The sequence below is a fragment of the Ictalurus furcatus genome, chromosome 22 (assembly GCF_023375685.1).
Source record: "Ictalurus furcatus strain D&B chromosome 22, Billie_1.0, whole genome shotgun sequence".
Taxonomy (NCBI): domain Eukaryota; kingdom Metazoa; phylum Chordata; class Actinopteri; order Siluriformes; family Ictaluridae; genus Ictalurus; species Ictalurus furcatus.
Window position 1 is genome coordinate 4,459,848 of NC_071276.1, and position 19,778 is coordinate 4,479,625.

Below are 19,778 nucleotides of genomic sequence, written 5' to 3' on the forward strand. Positions count from 1 at the left end.
TTGGATTGTGGAAAACAGTGATGGCAGAAAAAAATGGTTATACAAGTGGCCATGGATATGTTATTGAATACTTTCAGCGGTTTCACAGCATTGCAGGCAACCTTACCAAGTGCTTTAGGGGACTAATTGTAGGGTTGACGGTTCGATTCCCGGCCCATGTGACTAGAGATCCAGATCCTTTCTGCCTCTGGATGGAGCTCAAATCTTCTCTAATTCCAGACTGCTGGGACTACGGCTGCTCCTAAGGCCATACAGACTTCATATAAATCCATAATGAACTTTTTCACACTATCTGTTGTTACCCAGATGAGGATGGGTTCCCTTCTGAGTCGGGTTCCTCTCAAGGTTTCTTCCTCTTAAAACATCTTAGGGAGTTTTTCCTTGCCACCGTCGCCACTCAGTGGCTTGCTCAGTTGGGATAAATTCGCACCTTTAATATCTGTATACCATGTTGATATTTCTGTAAAGCTGCTTTGAGACAATGTCTATTGTAAAAAGCGCTATACAAATAAAATTGAATTGAATTGAATTGAATGTGACTCCACATGCCGAAGTGTCCTTGAGCAAGACACTGAACCCCAAGTTGCTCCCGATGGCAAGTTAACGCCTTGCATGGCAGCTCTGCTACCATTGGTGTGTGAATGTGTGTGTGTGTGTGTGAATGGGTGAATGAGAACCAGTGTAAAGCGCTTTGGAACCACTAAGGTTAAAAAAGCTCTATATAAGTGCAGACCATTTACCACATTTGTTTTAACTGATTTAATTGTGGTTCTGTTTGTTTTTGTTTTGATTGCAGCACTAATCGTGTTTGAACTCGAATATAAAGTTTTGGGGCAACAATAAGCATTGTGCAAAGAAGCTGTACGGTTTGGGATGTTGAAGATCTGAGGTGTCATCCCGAATAAAGGACTAAAATGATCAGTGTTGTTTGCTTACCAAGATTATTGATTTGCGAGTGTCTGGCTTTAATAAATTTCTGAATAGCTACTTGCCAAATCAATCAAATCAGTTAGTAATCAGATACTGGTCTCTCGTTTTTTCTTTCTGAGTGTAAAGCGCTGATTCCAGCGTCTCCTTCCATGTAAAGTAACATCTCCTTTCAAAACTTCACCATATCAATTATGTTTCTCGTTCATGCCGTTTATCATCAGTCTTAGATTATGTGGATCATCCGAAATTCAGTCCCTGTGAATAAGCTGTTACTATAGAAACGATAATGTATTATCATATTATTAATTAACCCTATAATTACTGTTGGAACTACTGTCAAAGCTGCTGTTATAGAAAATTAATCAACGCCTTCAGATTAGTGAATTCTACAGTGCTGTAGTATAAAATGCTGGAACTTTACTTGTGGTTGAGAGACACTGCAAAACATACAGTGAACTCCACTAATATTGGCACCCTTGGTAAATATCAGCAAAGAAGGAAATTGTCTTTTGTTTAAAAAAAAAAATCACAAAAATACTCTGCTCTCATGGATATCAAACAATTTCAAACAAAACACAGGTTAATCAAAAAGAAATCTTTAAAATATAGGTGTGCAACAATTATTGGCACCCCTATGGCTTCATATGAGAAAAATATATTTGAAGTATATTCCCAGTGATATTTAAAAAAAAAAAATTAGTACACCTGGGGTATAAATATGGGCACTGTACACACACACACACACACACACACCAGCTACTCTGAGCATGTATTCACAGACACAGATTATAGGACACATCCGTGCGCTGACACACACGCACATGCGCATGTGTATGTGTGTGCAGGTGTGTCCGCAGTGCTTTAGGGAGAAAATGAAATCGGATGTCGTCGGTAAGTGAAATTATTTTGTCCCGTTTGCGTCCAGGGATTTTTTTTTCCAAACTTTTCTCTGTTTCCAGTTTGAAAGTTCTAGACATTTCTACACTATAGAAAACGTCTTGTTCTGTTTTTCCTTCCCTTTTAAATGAACTAGTTAAAGTTAAGGTGATCTGAAAGAGGAACGCTGGGTTACTCATGGTCCGGCAGAAAGTAAAGAAACTAATTCAGAATGTCAACAGTTTTGTAGATGTTTTTTTAATTTTTTTATTTAACATGCGATGCAGCCTCTTTGGTGCAGTGGAATGTGCAGAGAAATTAATTGAGAGTCATCAGATAAGCCTGTGTAGAGAACGTGTGTAGAAATTATTTAGGATTAGAATGGGTTGCTAATCTCTTTATAGTGAGCATGCAGCCTCAGCATGCATCTCTCTCTCTGTCTCTCTGTCTCTCTCTCTCTCTCACACACTCTCTGTCATGCCATTCTTCTGACTTGGTCCAGTCTTCTTTCCTCCTCATTTTAATTCCAATTATTCTATCTCAGATAAGGACGCAGTTCTGGATTGTGTATCTCTTTTGTCATTGCGAAAGCCTGTCCTGTAACTTTAATTGGAACTGTAGTTTTCAATATTTCTCTTACTGATATGAATAAAAAAAATGTACGCTTTACTATAAAACAGGGTTGCATGATAAATCATCCATAGTGCATATTGTGAGTAATTGCAATCAAATATGAATTTTGCATACCTGCCAATCATCAGGTACTTTGAAAAGGCGCTTCATATTTTATCATAGTATTATTATTCTCCAATAAAACTGCAGATGAGCCAATCGGCACATGAATATGAAATGATTGACAGCTGCATTTGTGTTTTGGCACTCTTCCATATCAATTGCCACCCCGCAAATCCTGCCCCTTACCCCCGTTTCACATTAGAAATCTTTTGGCTGACTCCATTTTCATGCTTGAAAAAAGTATTTTCCCCCTTTCGGATTTCTTCAACGTTTGCATATTTGTCACAACTAATAGTTTCAGATCTTCAAACAAAACACAAAATATCGTTTTTAAATGGTCTTTTAAAAAAGATCATCAAAAAAGAACACCAACTGTCCCTGTGTGAACAGTAATTTTAACTAGTTGCTCAATCAAATAGTTAATCAGTTCAGTTAGACTAGACAAACACAGGCTTGATTACTGCTAGCCCTGTTGAATGTGAACATCATTTAAATAGAACATTTCCAGCAATGTGAAGTTCTCAACAAGCCACACACTTTGCAGCACAGCAAGCAATTAATTCCAGAACAGATGATAAAGAACATTATTGAAATATATAATTCAGGAAAGGGTTACAAAGCTATTTCTAAGGCTCTGGGACTCCAACGAACCACAGTAAGAGCCATTATCTCCAAATGGAGACAACTTGGAACAGTGGTGAATCTTCCCAGAAGTTGTCGGTATCCAAAATTCCTTCAAGACCATGCTGACGACTCGTCCAGGAAGTCACAAAAGAACCCAGACAAACATCTACGGAACTGCAGGCCTTACTGATTGAGATGAGTTCAACATTCAAGATTCTACCATTAGAAAGAGACTGAGCAACAAAAATTGTATCCATGGGAGAGCTGCAAGGCAAAAACTAATGCTAATTGAGAGGAACATAAAGGCTGGTCTTACATTTGCCAAAAACACCTTGATGACCCCAGAACCTTTGAAGATAATCTTCTGTGGGCTGATTGGAAACTGGACCTTTTTAGAAGACATGGGGCCCGTTACATCAGGTGTCAAGCAACAGAGCGTTCCACAATAAGAACATCATACCAACAGTGAAGCATGGTGGTGGTTGTGATAGTGTGGGGGTGCTTTGCTGCTTCAGGGCCTGGACAACTTGAACCATAAGCTCAAGATAAGAATATCTGGTCATCAGTCCGTGATGTGAAGCTCAAGCACACATAGATTATGCAGCAAAGACGATGTAATGGTAATGACGATTTGAAAGTGATTAAAACACTGATGGCTCTCTGGTCAGCAAATCGTGAAAATCACAATACATATAATTTCTAGATACCTATACATAAGCTCTAACCAAGATCTGATGTGTTATAAAGGTAAAAAAAAAAAAAAGTGTTTTTTTTTCCTGCTGTCTTTAAATTAGTTCTGTCTTTCATCAGTACTGTACTCCATTACATAACAAGTGAAGAGGTTTTTCTCTGTTTAATTTCTTTTAATAAAGACAGCCAACCACAGCATCAAACAAAGAGCAAAAACAATCTTTGTATTTCCTCTGTTTTTTTTTTTTTTTTCCTGGAACAGTCTGTTCCAGCCACATGCTGAAGAGGTCGGAGTACACATGTGTAGCAAACGCAAGGCACCTTTTCATTCTTCCCTCTCCTCGCAGCGGGCTTCAGTGTTGACAGCTTTTCTGAAAGGGCCACCCGTGTCAAAATTATTAGAGAAGCAGTGTCTCGGATGTGAAGTGGCCCTTCATTATGTCAGCCTTTATCTAACTGCGAGCGATTGTGTAACACTCTCTCTCTCACCTTCTCCTTTCTCTCTCTTTCTCTCGGCAGCCCAAATTGAAGTCATACCATGCAAAATCTGTGGAGACAAGTCCTCAGGGATCCATTATGGGGTCATCACATGTGAAGGGTGTAAGGTGAGAAAGCATCGTTTTTCTATAGCAGCTGGTTTTCCCTGGTCTGATAATCCAGGGTCGTAAATCTTTATTTAGTTTAGATCAGATGAGCACTAGATATGTGCTTATCTTCACACTAGTACTAGACTTGAACTGTTTGTTTAACGTATTGTGTGTGTGTGTGTATCTACTCTCCGTCCAGTTGATTAGGAACAGTTTTACAGCTGCTCCGTTATCCAGTTATCCAGTATCTGCAGGATTTTATGCATTATGCTGCTGCTGCCACATGATTGCCTGATTGGATCATTGCGTGAATGAGCAGCTGTATTAGTTTTCCTAATAAAGAGGCCATTGAGTGTATATAATGCACAAATTTCTACACGTTTTAAGTTGTTTGTTTATTAGGTGGTATTTTAAACAAAAATCTTCTTAGTAGAATCCTGATCGCGGTATTTGTGTTGCTCAATAAGAAAATATACAGAAGGAAATGTGATATTGATGAGCAGAAATTAATGAATTATCCAGTATTAAAATAAATTCTATGTCCATATATTTAACCATATTTGGTTGTGGTCTGTGGTGATTTAGTGCTGATTTATTCAGTTAGTTAGTTAGTTAGTTAGTTAGTTAGGTAGTTATATTATAATTTTGTTTTTATTTAGCATTTAAAAGTGCTATTCCATCAATGAAGTTAAATTCCAGCGTTATTTTGATTGAAAGATTTATTAAATCCAATTTCATTGAGACTAATAATCAGTATTATCATTTTAGTCATAATTGTGCAGCCCTAATACTTAATAGGTTTCACAACCGCAATTCCAAAAAAGTTGGGACGCTGTGTACAATGTAAATAAAAACAGAACGCAGTGATTTTCAAATCTCATAAACCCACATGTTATTCATGATAGAACATAGAAAACATCTCAAATGTTTAAACTGAGGAAATGTACCATTAAGGAGAAAATAAGGCAATTTTGAATTTGATGACCGCAACATGTCTCAAAAAAGTTGGGACGGGGGCAACAAAAGGCTGGAAAAGTAAGTATTAGTAAAAGGAAACAGCTGGAGGAACGTTTTTCAACTAATTAGGTTAATTGGGAACAGGTTAGTAACATGACTGGATATAAAAAGAGTATCTTAGAGAGGCGGAGTCTTTCAGAAGTAAAGATGGGATGGAATCTGGATGGAAGCAGATGTTGCTCTAAAACCTGTATATACCTTTCAGCATTGATGCCTTTCCAGATGTGCAAGTTGCCCATTCCATAGGCACAAATGCACCCCATACCATCTGCGATGCAGGCTTTTGAACTGAGCGCTGATAAAAAGCCGGATGGTCCCTCTCCTCTTTAGTCCTCTTTAGTCCTCTTCAGTTTAGAGGACGCGACGTCCACGGTTTCCAAAAAGAATTTCACATTTCGATTTGTCTGACTAAAGAACAGTTTTCCACTTTGCCTCAGTCCATTTTAAATGAGCTTTGGCCCAGAGAAGACGGCGGCATTTCTGGATCATGTTCACATATGGCTTCTCCTTTGCATGATAGAGCTTTAACCAGCGTTTGTGGATGGCACGGTGAACTGTGTTCACAGACAATGAGTTCTGGAGGTGTTTCTGAGCCCATGCAGTGATTTCCATTACAGAATCCTGCCTGTTTTTAATGTAGTGCCGCCTGAGGACCCTAAGATCACAGGCATGCAATATTGATTTTCACCCTTGTCCCTTGCGCACAGAGATTTCTCCAGACTTTCAGAATCTTTGGATGATATTATGTACTGTAGATGATGAGATATTCATAGTCTTCGCAATTTTACGTTGAGGAACATTATTCGGAAATTGTTCCACAAATTGTAGACGCAGTTTTTCACAGATTACCGATCCTCTGCCCATCTTTACTTCTGAAAGATTCCACCTCTCTAAGATACTCTTTTTATACCCAATCATGTTACTGACCTGTTCCCAACCTCCAGCGGTTTCTTTTTACTAACACTTACTTTTCCAGCCTTTTGTTTCCCCTGTCCCAACTTTTTTGAGATGCAGCTATCAAATAAAAAATTTCTATATTTTTTTCTTAAAATGGTACATTTCCTCAGTTTAAACATTTGATATGTTTTCAATGTTTTATTGTGAATAACATACGGGTTTATGAGATTTGCAAATCACTGTATTCTGTTTTTCTTTACCTTTATTTACATTTTGCACACCCTCCCAACTTTTTTGGGTTGTACATCACAGATTCCCTTTAAAATTGTTCACGGTGCATGTGTCACTCTCTGTCGTCTCAGCTTAAATAAAATAACAAGCTGATTGACAATGTCGGTGCCTTCAAATTTAGCCAGAAGAGGCATCATTTATCTCAAATGCACTTAAATACAGCTTAACAATGCTCGTTACTCAGGTTTAAGATTGTTTTGAAGACGCATCTTTATTGTCTCGTGTTGCACCGCAGGGTTTTTTCAGGAGAAGTCAACAGAACAACGCCTCATACTCATGCCCTCGGCAGCGCAACTGCCTGATCGACAGAACCAACCGTAACCGCTGCCAGCACTGCCGTCTGCAAAAGTGTCTCGCTCTGGGCATGTCACGTGATGGTGAGGCAGTCACTTCCATCACTATTCCTAGTAATACTAATAGAAGTGTGCAATACAGTGCCTTCCTCATTCCATAATAACACCAATCATATCAGTCACGTCAGTGGTGTTTCTATTGAACTGCTGTTCCTGATATTCCCACAGGTTTTCTTTGGGGTTGAAGTCCAATAATTTTGCCGGTCATTCAAAATTCACGTGCCAGTGTTTTTATAACAGCTCACAGATTTGGCCCAATGCACCCTACAATTGTCATCTACAGAGATCTACTATGCCAGTCTTGTGTTCTTTTTGGACATGAAGCACAAAAAGCAATCGGCCATCGATTTCATGCATTTCATGCAAGTTACATTTATCCAGGTACACGTCATGTTCAGATTCAAATCACGTTCTCACTGCAATTCAGTTCACTCGGAAGCAGCCTGAGACCACGTGTTGTTTTGGTCCACACCCGAGTGTGACTGCTGTGTCCTTCTCACCTACATAAAGAACCACACTGAGGGGAAGAATGCTCCAGGCTTCCATTGAAACAGACAAAACATATGTACTGTAAAAGCAACACAATGGCAGCCTTATTGGCGGATGTAACACATTTTTTCCCCAGAGAGATTATTATTAACAGTAGTAGTAGAAGTACAAAACAGGTCCTTGCTTTTATCAGCAAAGGGCCGATGTGGCTGCAGGAAACAAGAGCCGCACCTACATTTGTTTGAAGACCAAGATCGATAGATTAGACAAGTGGAAACTGCTTGGCTCTGGATTTATTGGAAAAGCCTAGCTTTCAGTTAACCAACCTTTAAATGGCAACTTTCATGCCATTAACCTTTTTGACCATGTCTTGTGGGCACAGCTGATCAGACCTCAGCTTTTTTTTAATCTAGCAGATTCTTACATTCTTCCTCTTCTATTTCATTCTCTTCAGCGGTAAAGTTTGGCCGCATGTCGAAGAAGCAGCGTGACTCGCTGTATGCCGAGGTACAGAAGCACCAGCAGAGGCTGCAGGAACAGCGGCAGCAGCAGACGGGCGACGTTTACTCGTCCAGTCTGAGCACTCTTGGGCACGACCTGGGTGGTGCCTACACCAACGGACACGTCATTGACATGGCCAAGACGCATGCCAACGGCGCACCTGCTGCCTACTACAGCATGGACTCAACTCAGCCGAGCCCAGACCAGTCCGGACTGGACATGGCGGGCATGAAGCCCATCAAACAGGAGCCTGTGTACGACCTGACGCCTGTGCCCGACCTCTTCCCCTACAACTCGTACCAGGACAGCCAGCTAGCACCTGGAATTTCTATGGGGGAGCTTGGTATGACACAGCCTCACTGATTCTGCTTTTTATAGTTTGGAAAATTTTCATTAATCGTTTCTTCCAAGTTAGGAGGATCAGAATGAATCAATTCACTTGGTTAAAAGCTTGCTACTTGGAGCTATCCAATCAAATGAATATAATGGATGTACTACAAGTTGACAGCTTAGGGATGTATCTTTGGAAATTCTTCACACAAGTACTCCAGGTTTTCTGTGCTTATATCAAGTGCTGCAGAATAGCTTGGATCTCCCAGAAGACTCCAACTTAAGTTCAAGTTTAATGCTTATTAAAGGCAGGCAGATGCGATGAAAAATAGTTGGAAAGGTGACGTGAACATAAAATATAGCGTGCAGACATGAGTGTGCATTTTGTTAGTAAGGTAAGTAAGTTAATGCAAGTAATTAAGTTAGTAAGGTAAATGCGAGTGAAAACTTTTTCAAAGTCTCTGTTTAAACGTCGTTGGTATCGGATATGAGAATATGAATGAAAATCTAACAAAAAGCAACTTTACCACAGTGTCATTTTCAAAAACATTCTGAGAAATTATCTCGGGGCACGGGGCATAATTTCAATAAATGTTCTTGTTATTAAGTAAAGTGCCGTTAATAAATGTGCCGTTTAGTGCAAACAAACTTAAGCAAATGTAATACCTGCCCTTCAGCTGTATTAATTTTGCACGCACACGATCTGTTCCTGAAGTGCCTTTCAGGCCGAGTAAACTGCATTGCACTTGCAAAACTGCATTGCACTTGCAAAATCTCTTTATTTTGTTCTTTTTGGTAGAAACATCCAAAGTGCATTCCAGTGCATTACAGGTGTTATATGTTCTTCTTAAATACACGCACTTAAATCAGGGCCTCCAAACAATGATCAGATTTATTTTTTTTTAAGCTGAAGATGACAGTGATATTCGTAAAAGCATTCTGTGGATCACTTAAGGGGAGAAATAATAGAACAGTCAATAATTCCCAATGCAATCCAATTTAAGTGCTTTATTGGACTGTTGTTATAAACCTAATGGTTTATTATGTAGGTGTAACATCTGTACATGAACACACAACTGGCCAATATAGTGTTAATCTCAGCCTTGCTTCAGTGAATAATCTCACTTGGATGCTGTAGATTTGTACTTAAGCACAGCTGCTGTAATGATAAATACTGTCGTGTGCTCATCTCATGTTGTCTCAGGGAGTTTTTCCTTGACGCTGTTGCCTCTGGCTTGTTCATTAGGGACCAAAATCTACATCCACATCTGGATTTCTGTGAAGCTTCTTTGTGACAGATGTCTATTTTCACTTACCCCAAGCCATAAAGCAGGTCTTCATTTTCCCACTAATAAGAAACAAATGAGTTGGGATCTGTCTCTCTTTTCTCCAGACCGAATTGCACAGAACATAATAAAGTCTCATCTGGAGACGTGCCAGTACACGGGCGAAGAGCTGCAGCAGCTCTCCTGGCAGACACACTCGTATGAGGAGGTCAAGATGTACCAAAGCAAGGTGAGGAAATTTGTCTGATTTTATTTTCTTGCTCATCTTATACAGTGCATCCGGAAAGTATTTACAGCACTTCACTTTTTCCACATTTTGTTATGATACAGCCTTATTCCAAAATGGATTAAATTCATTTTGCTTCATTATTTTCCTCAAAATTCTACAAACAATACCCCATAATGACAATGTGAAAGAAGTTTGTTTGAAATCTTTGCAAATTTATTAAAAATAAAAAACAAAAAAAGCACATGTACATAAGTATTCACAGCCTTTGCTCAATACTTTGTTGAAGCACCTTTGGCACCAATTACAGCCTCAAGTCTTTTTGAGTATGATGCTACAAGCTTGGCACACCTATTTTTGGGCAGTTTCTTGCATTCTTCTTTGCAGGACCTCTCAAGATCCATCAGGTTGGATGGGGAACGTCGGTGCACAGCCATTTTCAGATCTCTCCAGAGATGTTCAATGGGGTTCAAGTCTGGGCTCTGGCTGGGCCACTCAAAGACATTCACAGAGTTGTCCTGTAGCCACTCCTTCGTTATCTTGGCTGTGTGCTTAGGGTCATTGTCCTGTTGGAAGATGAACCTTCACCCAGTCTGAGGTCCAGAGCACTCTGGAGCAGGTTTTCATCAAGGATGTCTCTGTACATTGCTGCATTCATCTTTCTCTCGATCCTGACTCGTCTACCAGTTCCTGCCGCTGAAAAACATCCCCACAGCATGATGCTGCCACCACCATGCTTCACTGTAGGGATGGTATTGGCCAGGTGATGAGTGGTGCCTGGTTTCCTCCAGACATGACGCTTGCCATTCAGGCCAAAGAATTCAATCTTTGTTTAATCTTTGGTCTGAGAGTCCTTCAGGTGCCTTTTGGCAAACTCCAGGCGGGCTATCATGTGCCTTTTACTGAGGAGTGGCTTCCGTATGGCCACTCTACCATACAGGCCTGATTGGTGGAGTGCTGCAGAGATGGTTGTTCTTCTGGAAGGTTCTCCTCTCTCCACAGAGACACGCTGGAGCTCTGTCAGAGTGACCACCGGGTTTTTGGTCACCTCCCTGACTAAGGCCCTTCTTCCCCGATTGCTTAGTTTGGCCGGGCGGCCAGCTCTAGGAAGAGTCCTGCTGGTTCCAGACTTATTCCATTTACGGATGATGGAAGCCACTGTGCTCATTGGGACCTTCAATGCTGCAGAAATGTTTCTGTACCCTTCCCCAGATCTGTGCCTCGATACAATCCTGTCTCGGAGGTCTACAGACAGTTCCTTGGACTTCATGGCTTGGTTTGTGCTCTGACATGCATTGTTAACTGTGGGACCTTATATAGTCAGGTGTGTGCCTTTCCAAATCATGTCCAATCAACTGAATTTACCACAGGTGGACTCCAATCAAATTGTAGAAACATCTCAAGGATGATCAGTGGAACCAGGATGCACCTGAGCTCAATTTTGAGTGTCATGGCAAAGGCTGTGAATACTTATGTACATGTGCTTTTTTTGTTTTTTTATTTTTAATAAATTTGCAAAGATTTCAAACAAACTTCTTTCACGTCGTCATCATGGGGTATTGTTTGTAGAATTTTGAGGAAAATAATGAATCTAATCCATTTTGGAATAAGGCTGTAACATAATATAAAATGTGGAAAAAGTGAAGCGCTGTGAATACTTTCCGGATGCACTGTAGGTCATGGAAAACTCAACTTTGATCCACTCCCTCCTGTCTAGGTACTCCAGTGTGGATAAATATGACTCTGATTCCTAAAAATTAGCCATTTTAATCACTGCAAGATCACAGTAGTGTCACGTATTTTTGTAACAAGGCTGTCTTAGGTGGGAATCAAATCCAGGTCTCTCATGTACAAAGTCACTGAGTTTACTGGCAGAGCTATTTCCCAAGTAATGAATCCAAGAGCAGAGGCAGCAAAATCCAATGAGACAGAGGTAATCCACAATAGTCTTTACTGACAAAAAGAGCAACAATAAGGGGTGGGGGAAGAACCGCAAACTGACCCAAGGGCCTGGCAGCAAGCCACACTGGCTCAAGACTGAGCAATGAGGTGTCGGCCAAGGCTGCTTAAATAGGGAAAACCCAGATGTAACAAATCAGGCCTAATGAGTAGCAGAGTTCAGCATGAGTCTGGAGAGTGGCGCCCCCTGCTGACCAGGAGGGGCATCACAGTCCAGTGAGGAGTTCTTACAATTTTAGTGACATAGTGCACTGTTAATACCTGTACTGATATACTGAAACTGCTGTAGCAACACAGAAACAGATTTTAAAGCCGTCTGCTTTACGTAGCGGACCGGGTGGAACCACCAGAGGGCACTGCACAGAGCGACAATGCAGCTATGCCTTGGAGACAATTTCATTCTGATTGGTCAGAAGGTGTTTTCTATAACAGCAGCTTCGACAGGCTCCACAGACGGACCAAGAACATTATCTAACACTTGACAGTAAAGGGATTAAAAACATTTTATTTGTAACAGTTAAAATGTCTAATGCTGAAGTTTTCCGTAAGGGGAAGTTTATTGACAGGAAGATATTCCAGACAGAGGACCTTTGTGCTTGTCAGGTTCTCAGTAACATGACGAGCTGTGAAGTTGATTCGAGATGTTATTGCCGTACAAAGTGTAGATTTTTATATATTTCAGTATACAAGATATTGTGCATAACACATTATTTGGGCTCATATTCAAATTCTGTTTTGTCCTACAACTTACACAGACTCTTTCTCTAACATAACCCCATGACTCCTGAGATGACGCAGTTTACAAAACTCGTCTTATACAACAACCAATTTATTCTCTGTTACTGAGAGCGAGAGAGAGAAAAAGAGAGGAGGCCAAAGGCAGGAGACATATCACAAGCTCTTCTCATTTTCCCTGTATCAAATGGATTATGGGTAATTATCGAGCAGCCCTTTGAAACAGCGTTCATGAAGATTCAGTACGCAGAGAGAGAGCTGCGGATCGTGCAAAAGCAATTTGCTGACACGAGCATTTTTAGCTTCGTCTTCTAGATGTTTGATAAATGGAAAAACTTCACAAACTTTTCCTTTTGTTGCAGTTTCCTCTGGTGAGCAAAAGGATTTTTTTTTCAAACCGAGTATCATACGTTCAATTAAAGATCTGTAAAATCCCTGATTCAGCCTAAAGGAATCAGGATTTTTATTTATTGGATTTTTTAAAAAGTGTAATATATAAAGCAACCTCAGAAACGATATTATGCTGCAGCCTGTAATTATTTGGACAATGAGACTAAACACTCACTGGGAAAAAAAAATAGTTAAAAATTTTCCAAAATTGCGATCTAAGTTTTAATAATCCGTTTTTGGGGGAAACTATATGCAAATGTACAAACATTTGTGCACTCAGGACAAAAACATAATTTCTACCACCACCAAGACATTGAGTGTGTTTACAGGTAAAGAATTCGAAATGATATCACTTTAAATGTTTTCATCTCTCTCTCTCTCTCTCTCGCTCCCTTTTTTTAAAAATATTTTCTCATTTATAACCGTTTCCTCTTAGTTGGAATTCCTCTTGACATTTTATATACACTGCAAAATGTCTTTTTTAAAACTAAAACTAACTAATCATTTTGCCTCATGCTTTAGGTTCCTGTCTCACGCAATGATACTCCTACAAATGTTGTAACATTTTGATTTTTAAAAAATTTTTTGTTAATAGAGGTATATTTTCAGTGAAAAACACTGGGATGCCTTTTTGTTTTTGTGTTAAGTTTTTGTAATGTAATGTTTCTTGTTATATTGCTTATGTCCACAATGTACTGTACACATTTTCAGTACATCACTGGAAACACTGCTCATAAGATAACACGCTTGGGCGCATGCTGTTTTAGGAAAATAATCAGTGACCGGAGTGGAGTTACTGTTACCACCCTAAACGTTATTTATATTTCCTAATAACAGCATGAAGTAAATGTATACTAGAGCAACTTGCCAATGATTTTTATTCATGAAAGAATGACACGTTGAATTTTTGTTCATTTCTTGTTACGGTTAATATTATGGATTGTTTCCTCACCAGCCTCTGTCTCTCTCTCTTGAAGTGCATTATACAAATTTCATATTTGAGTGACACTTTAAAGTGTAAAAGAGCATCACAGATGCTCTTTAATAAAACACTTACTTTCACATGTTTTATTATATTTTGTGTTTAATGTAAAATCTTCATTATAGAACTTGATAAAAGACAATAGATAATAACCAATGCTGTGTGTATATGTGTTTGTGTGTGTGTTTGTGTGTGTGTAGTCACGAGAGGCGCTGTGGCAACAGTGTGCAATTCAGATCACTCACGCCATTCAGTATGTGGTGGAGTTCGCCAAACGCATCGCCGGCTTCATGGAACTGTGTCAGAACGACCAGATACTGCTGCTCAAATCAGGTCTGAACCTTCACCCTCCAACCCATCAAACTTATTTAGATTCCAAATAAAATTATACACATTTGTGCTTTTTTTTTATACCACTTACACAGCTGTCTGAGTCTAACATCTGGCAAATATGTAGCACTTTGTCTTAAATTATAGAGAGAAACAAAGTGAAATGTCATAAATATCAAAACTCCCATAGTTTGAAAGCATATTATTCTGTAAAAGCTATGAATTATTCAGTAACTGCAGTAAACTTAACAGGAGAAGTATGTATTTTAGAGGGTGAGGGGATGCTAACCTGGGTCTGCTCATGGATCCTGGGAGATTAAATGGTTAAAAGAACAGTTAATCCAAAAATGTTGGTACTCCTTTAACCTCAGATTATTATTAACATGCTTTGCTACATCCTTTAAATAAATGTCTCCTCACGGAAAACTTCACCATTTCAACAATTACACACATATGTATTGTGGGACGTGTATATATATATATATATATATATATATACACGTAACAGTATTAAAGAGGATGTAAAGTGATGTTAATGAGTAATAAGCTCTAATCTGTGTCTCTCAGGTTGTCTGGAGGTGGTGTTGGTAAGAATGTGCAGAGCGTTTAACCCTCTCAACAACACGGTTCTGTTCGAGGGCAAATACGGCAGCATTCAGATGTTCAAAGCGCTCGGTACGTCCAATTCCTTTCATGCTTTTAATCGTTTCTGGGGGTTTTGGGGTTTTTTTCAGCCTGCATGGGTCTCACCTCAGTGTTTGCTCTTCTCTCTCCTGTAGGCTGCGACGATCTCGTCAGCGCCATGTTCGACTTTGCCAAGAGTCTGTGCTCTCTGCAGCTGACGGAAGAGGAGATCGCGTTGTTCTCCGCAGCCGTTCTCATCTCCACAGGTCAGTCTTCCTGCTTAAAGGTTTGGAGGTCAGCTCAGAATGGATGAATGTGGAGACCGTCCCTGATTGGCTAGCCTTAAGTGTCATCAGTCCAAATGATGGTGTAGCCAGTGGTGTAGCTTTTAACGTTCTTAAAATTTGCATTAGGCAATTGAAGAACTTTCTTAGGAAACACTGAGTGGAAAAGGTCGGAAAGGTTACCGCCTCACAGCTCCAGAGTCTTGGTTCAATCCTAAGCTCAGGTCTGCCTGGGTTTCCTCCGGGTCCTCTGGTTTCCTCCCACCTCCCAAAATCAAGCCAGTTGGTAGATTGGTGCCATTAAATTGCCTGTAGGTGTGAATTTGTGTACATGGTGCCTCGTGATAGACTGGCGTCCCATTCAGGGTGTATTCAAGCCTCACTCCCAGTGTTCCTGGGATAGGTTCTGGACACTGCTTACTGAAGTGCATACTGAAGATGATTTAATGAAGGTCATGGATAAAGTACTTTATGATCTGAGAAGAGAAGTTGATAAAAAACAACTGGGTGTTTCCTCAGATCGACCTTGGCTAATGGAACCAAGGAAAGTCCAGAAGCTGCAAGAGAAAATATACTTGGCCCTCCAGCACATAATGCAGAAGAACCACATGGACGAGGACGCATTGACTAAGGTACCACCGCGTTAAATTCTCCACCGTTCACCATCGCTGATGGTTTTAAACCAGTGGTTTTTCAAACAGTCCACATTTTTGCTCTGTCCCAACCGGTGGTTTGAGAATCACTCACTGAAACCAAACAGACATTACACTTGTTCTAGTCGAAACTGAGCTTGGGAAATCCCTCAAGGAATATATTGGCACCGCAGCCATTTTCACAATTAAACAGCAAACTACACAGGTTTCCACCATGCTGTTAGTTTGAGTTAGCACTTAACAGTGTGGAAGAAGAAGAAGAAAATAAAAGTAAGCATCAAATTCTAAAGAATTAAAGAATGGATAATTAACTAGATAACTTCATTCATATTAACATTCAGTAAAATAACCCATGTGATAAGAGCAGAAAGATATTCGAATACGTGAAAGAGTAGTTCACAGGATTGCCAGTAAGCAAAATTTTGTTCTGTGCTTTCTTTTCACACAGGTTTCAATAAGTTTTGAGTAAAACCAAGTTTCCAGCATGTACTGTTTAACTGTAAAATGTATTCTTTTTATTTACTTTACAGCAAACGGGCATTTGTTTCTGGCAGTAGTTTCTTTATCTTGGTGAACTTTGTCCTGTGAATTCACAAACTTCAATAAAAAACAATAATTAAAAAAAAATTAAAAAGAAGAAGAAGACACTATTATAAGTCATGGCTCAACCACTGCATGTGTTATTATTTATGCTGTTAGCACGGTGGTGTCGTGTTCACATAACCTCTGACCCTTGCAAAGCACTTTGTGTTAAAAAGGTCTGGGGTTTTTTTCTCTCTGTCTGCTAGTATAGTACTGTCTTGTTGTGAAAGCAGATTACTATAACGATGTCCCTTCTTTACAGCTGATTGGTCGGATCCCCACGCTAGCGGCACTGTGCACCCTGCACACAGAGGAGCTTCAGGCCTTCCAGCAGTTACACCCTGAAACAGTCAACATGCTCTTCCCTCCACTTTACAAGGAGCTTTTCAATCCTGACGCGGCCAGTGTCATGTCCAAGTGACAAACGCTTTTTTTTTTTTTTTTTTTTTTAATTTAATGAAGGGACAGGAGCACAATGGCAGAACTTCCAGGGGGCTGAGCCACTGAGGCAGAAGAGGCGGAGCTAACTAGGTCACCTCGACAACATGGCAATGTTGGCGTACAGCAACCTGAAGCAACAATATAATGACAAAACTTCAGGAATGTCCAGCACTTCAAGCATTCGACTTCAGTTTCACCGATTCAGTCAAAAGAATGTACATATGCGCCTGTTAGTGAGGATCTGACCAGAAATGTACAGGCTTTAGAGCAATCATTTAATAAGCTCTCATTTAATTCGGTAAGTTGATTTGACCTTTATCTACAGAAATGTGATATGAAAAAGGGGGACAAGGGTCACAAGGGTCAGACAAAGAGGATCACATAATTTAGTAACTCCCTAGTTCTGATATATTCCAGTATTAAACCACATTCTGTTTATATTCTAGTCATAATTTATAAGCGGGAACCCGACAGGCCGGTACTTTGTGTAAATCTGTTTTTCTTTTCTTTTGTAGTTTTACATGTACATAATTTGAGAGAGACCTGTCAAACTATACTAGAGACAATTTCACTTTGGGTACGTTTAAAAAAAAAAAAGCCTTGTCTGGGCCATGTAGATATGTATAGATGCTACAAAAATGTTTAGAAACTACAGAAATGTAAATGATTTTTTCTTTTTTTTCTTTTTTTTTTTAAAGAAAAGAACAGTAATTGATTATTGATCTTTTTCCATAAGAAGATATATAGAGAGATATATTTTGCAAATGCTTATGGTTGAACATCACGTCATCAGTCAGCGCTGCAATAATGTCAATAAGCAGTAATCATTCAGTCAAGATCAGTTTATGACAGGCCCTTGGTAATATCCAGTAAAAAAAGAAGAAAAAAAACTGCAGATCTGCATCTGCAGTTTAAATAATTTTTATTTATGAAGCAGAAAACAGATAAGCAAATCACACTAGCTCATATGAAGATCTTCTGATCATCATTGCCACGCGTAATGCCGCTTTAAGCTTTGTAAATGTTCCCTTTAAAGACGCAGTACAGTATTTGCCCAGCAGGATGTCCAAACTGTGACCTGTGAGCTATTTAAAAAGTAAAATAACAGTTGTCCTGCTACTAAAAAGTTCTTAATTTGAACACTAGGCGTACTGTCATGGAAAACCTGATCTCATTGTAGTATTTAGCATTAATGTCTTTTTGCAAGCAACACTTCTGTAGCTAGAGGAACTGCCTACTATCACAAGTAAAAGCCATTTATCCAACAAAAGGAACAACTAACATGACCAAAAGGTAGCTAGTAACTTTTTCAAACGAAACTCTTTTTGTCTTGGTAGCAAACACAACGTGTTACATCCTAAACTTTATCAGGAGAGGATAAGGAGTTCTTTTCTCTCAGTATGTATTAGCACACTTAACTAACTAACTAGCAATCAATATAATATTACAGTACATTAGCTACCACCAGTCAATTAGGTTTTCAATCACTCAAATCATGGGACTGGGCAGCACACGGGAGCGTTTACTTGCCCATTGGGCAAGCTAATGACGTTAGCATTTGTCCACCAACTTATCACTGACAGCTAAGTGAACTTAATGTGTCAGGCTCCCTAAAAAAAATGCAGGAAGTTCAAATGCAAAATAAATATCACCACGTTCAAAAGAAAATCTGAAGAATAGTGTCTGTAAAATCGTTACACAATTTTATTCATACAACTGATTAAGCTGAGGATTTCAATTAAAATTCAAGATAAGCCTAGCAGTGACGCAGACCAATAAATCGTTTATTTATTTGTATTATTGTATTATAATTTTACAGAGTAAAATTTGCCCGTGCTGTTGAGGAAACGCAGCAATGAGGACACACTATTAATTATTTGTTGTTGTTGTTTTTAATTAAGGCTAGTAGGCTGTCACATTTGCAAGCTAAATGGAAATAATGGATGCCTTTTAAAAGCTCCACAGATAGTCACTTAACTAGCTTGCTAAATATATAGTAGCTGTCTGTAAATAATCAGTTCAATAACTTGTTAAACTGATCATCAGTTGCTAAGTAGAGGATGGAAAGTAGGCAATTATTTCATTTGCATCCAAATCAAAAGTATTGTCAACAAAGCTCATGTTAATTTGGTCATAATTATACTCCTAAAAACAAAAAGGTAAAACATTCTACACTTTTTAGGGTTTGGGGGGTTGGGGAATGCCACAATCTTGACTTGCAACGTTACAAAAAAGTGACTGACCGCTTTGGAAAGCCACATCATTCCAGGCATTTCAAATGAAACTTAACGCCATGCTTGTTGAGTCTTTTGTACATAGATGTTTCGAACCTCAAATGATATTCTGTAGCCTGGCTGTCTTACAGACGCTCTGCAGTAGCAATATTGTAGCTTTGACAATCATGTAGCTTTGTATTATTCATTTTTTACAATTCCAGTACTACAAAACTAAGCAGGTCCGGGTGTCATCTGTATACTTGCGTAGTTTACAATATTGATATTTCTCTCAGGCAAAAGCAATTTCACGATAACCCCCTTTATTCACACGTACCTCTAAGGATCAAAAGTTTAAAAAAAAATTTTTTTAAAAAGCAATCTCACACCACTCGATGGCGATTTGAAATAAATTTCCCTTCCACAGTTCTATAGTTTAACCTGTGGAAGACCAAAAAGCCATAACACCAATTCCCAGGATTTTGAGGTTAAAAAGCATCAACATTATAGCTGCTATAACGTAATGTTGTTTTGTGGAAGTTTCACAACGTTAAACGTAATGCACTCTATATTTTTTGTAGCCAGAGGCCCCTTTAACTGTAAAATCAATTCCACTGACCCCTTGAGCATGGGTTTATTTCATGAACATTATTGAAATATTTCAAGCCACAGAGCTTTCTATTCCTGAACTTTCCACTACTAGAACACAATAGGTCTGAGTTTACTTTGGTGCTTGGACCCCTAAATATAATA

At 39.3% G+C, this 19,778-nt stretch overlaps 1 protein-coding gene across 2 annotated transcripts in view; it reads left to right on the forward strand.

The window, feature by feature from the left end:
- rorb (RAR-related orphan receptor B) overlaps positions 1 to 19,467 on the forward strand; it is a 39,473-nt gene extending 20,006 nt beyond the window's left edge. Inside the window, exons 2-10 of one of the 2 annotated variants that reach the window (XM_053653768.1) lie at positions 4,375 to 4,460; positions 6,883 to 7,024; positions 7,944 to 8,333; positions 9,714 to 9,835; positions 14,099 to 14,231; positions 14,796 to 14,903; positions 15,008 to 15,118; positions 15,656 to 15,768; positions 16,634 to 19,467. In XM_053653768.1, coding sequence (XP_053509743.1) covers positions 4,375 to 4,460; positions 6,883 to 7,024; positions 7,944 to 8,333; positions 9,714 to 9,835; positions 14,099 to 14,231; positions 14,796 to 14,903; positions 15,008 to 15,118; positions 15,656 to 15,768; positions 16,634 to 16,792 — 1,364 coding nt within the window. In that variant the 3' untranslated portion in view covers positions 16,793 to 19,467. Of the gene's footprint in view, positions 1 to 4,012; positions 4,461 to 6,882; positions 7,025 to 7,943; positions 8,334 to 9,713; positions 9,836 to 14,098; positions 14,232 to 14,795; positions 14,904 to 15,007; positions 15,119 to 15,655; positions 15,769 to 16,633 lie in introns of those variants that run through there. The other variant, XM_053653767.1, reaches the window with a different exon arrangement.
- Positions 19,468 to 19,778: the final 311 nt, after the last annotated feature.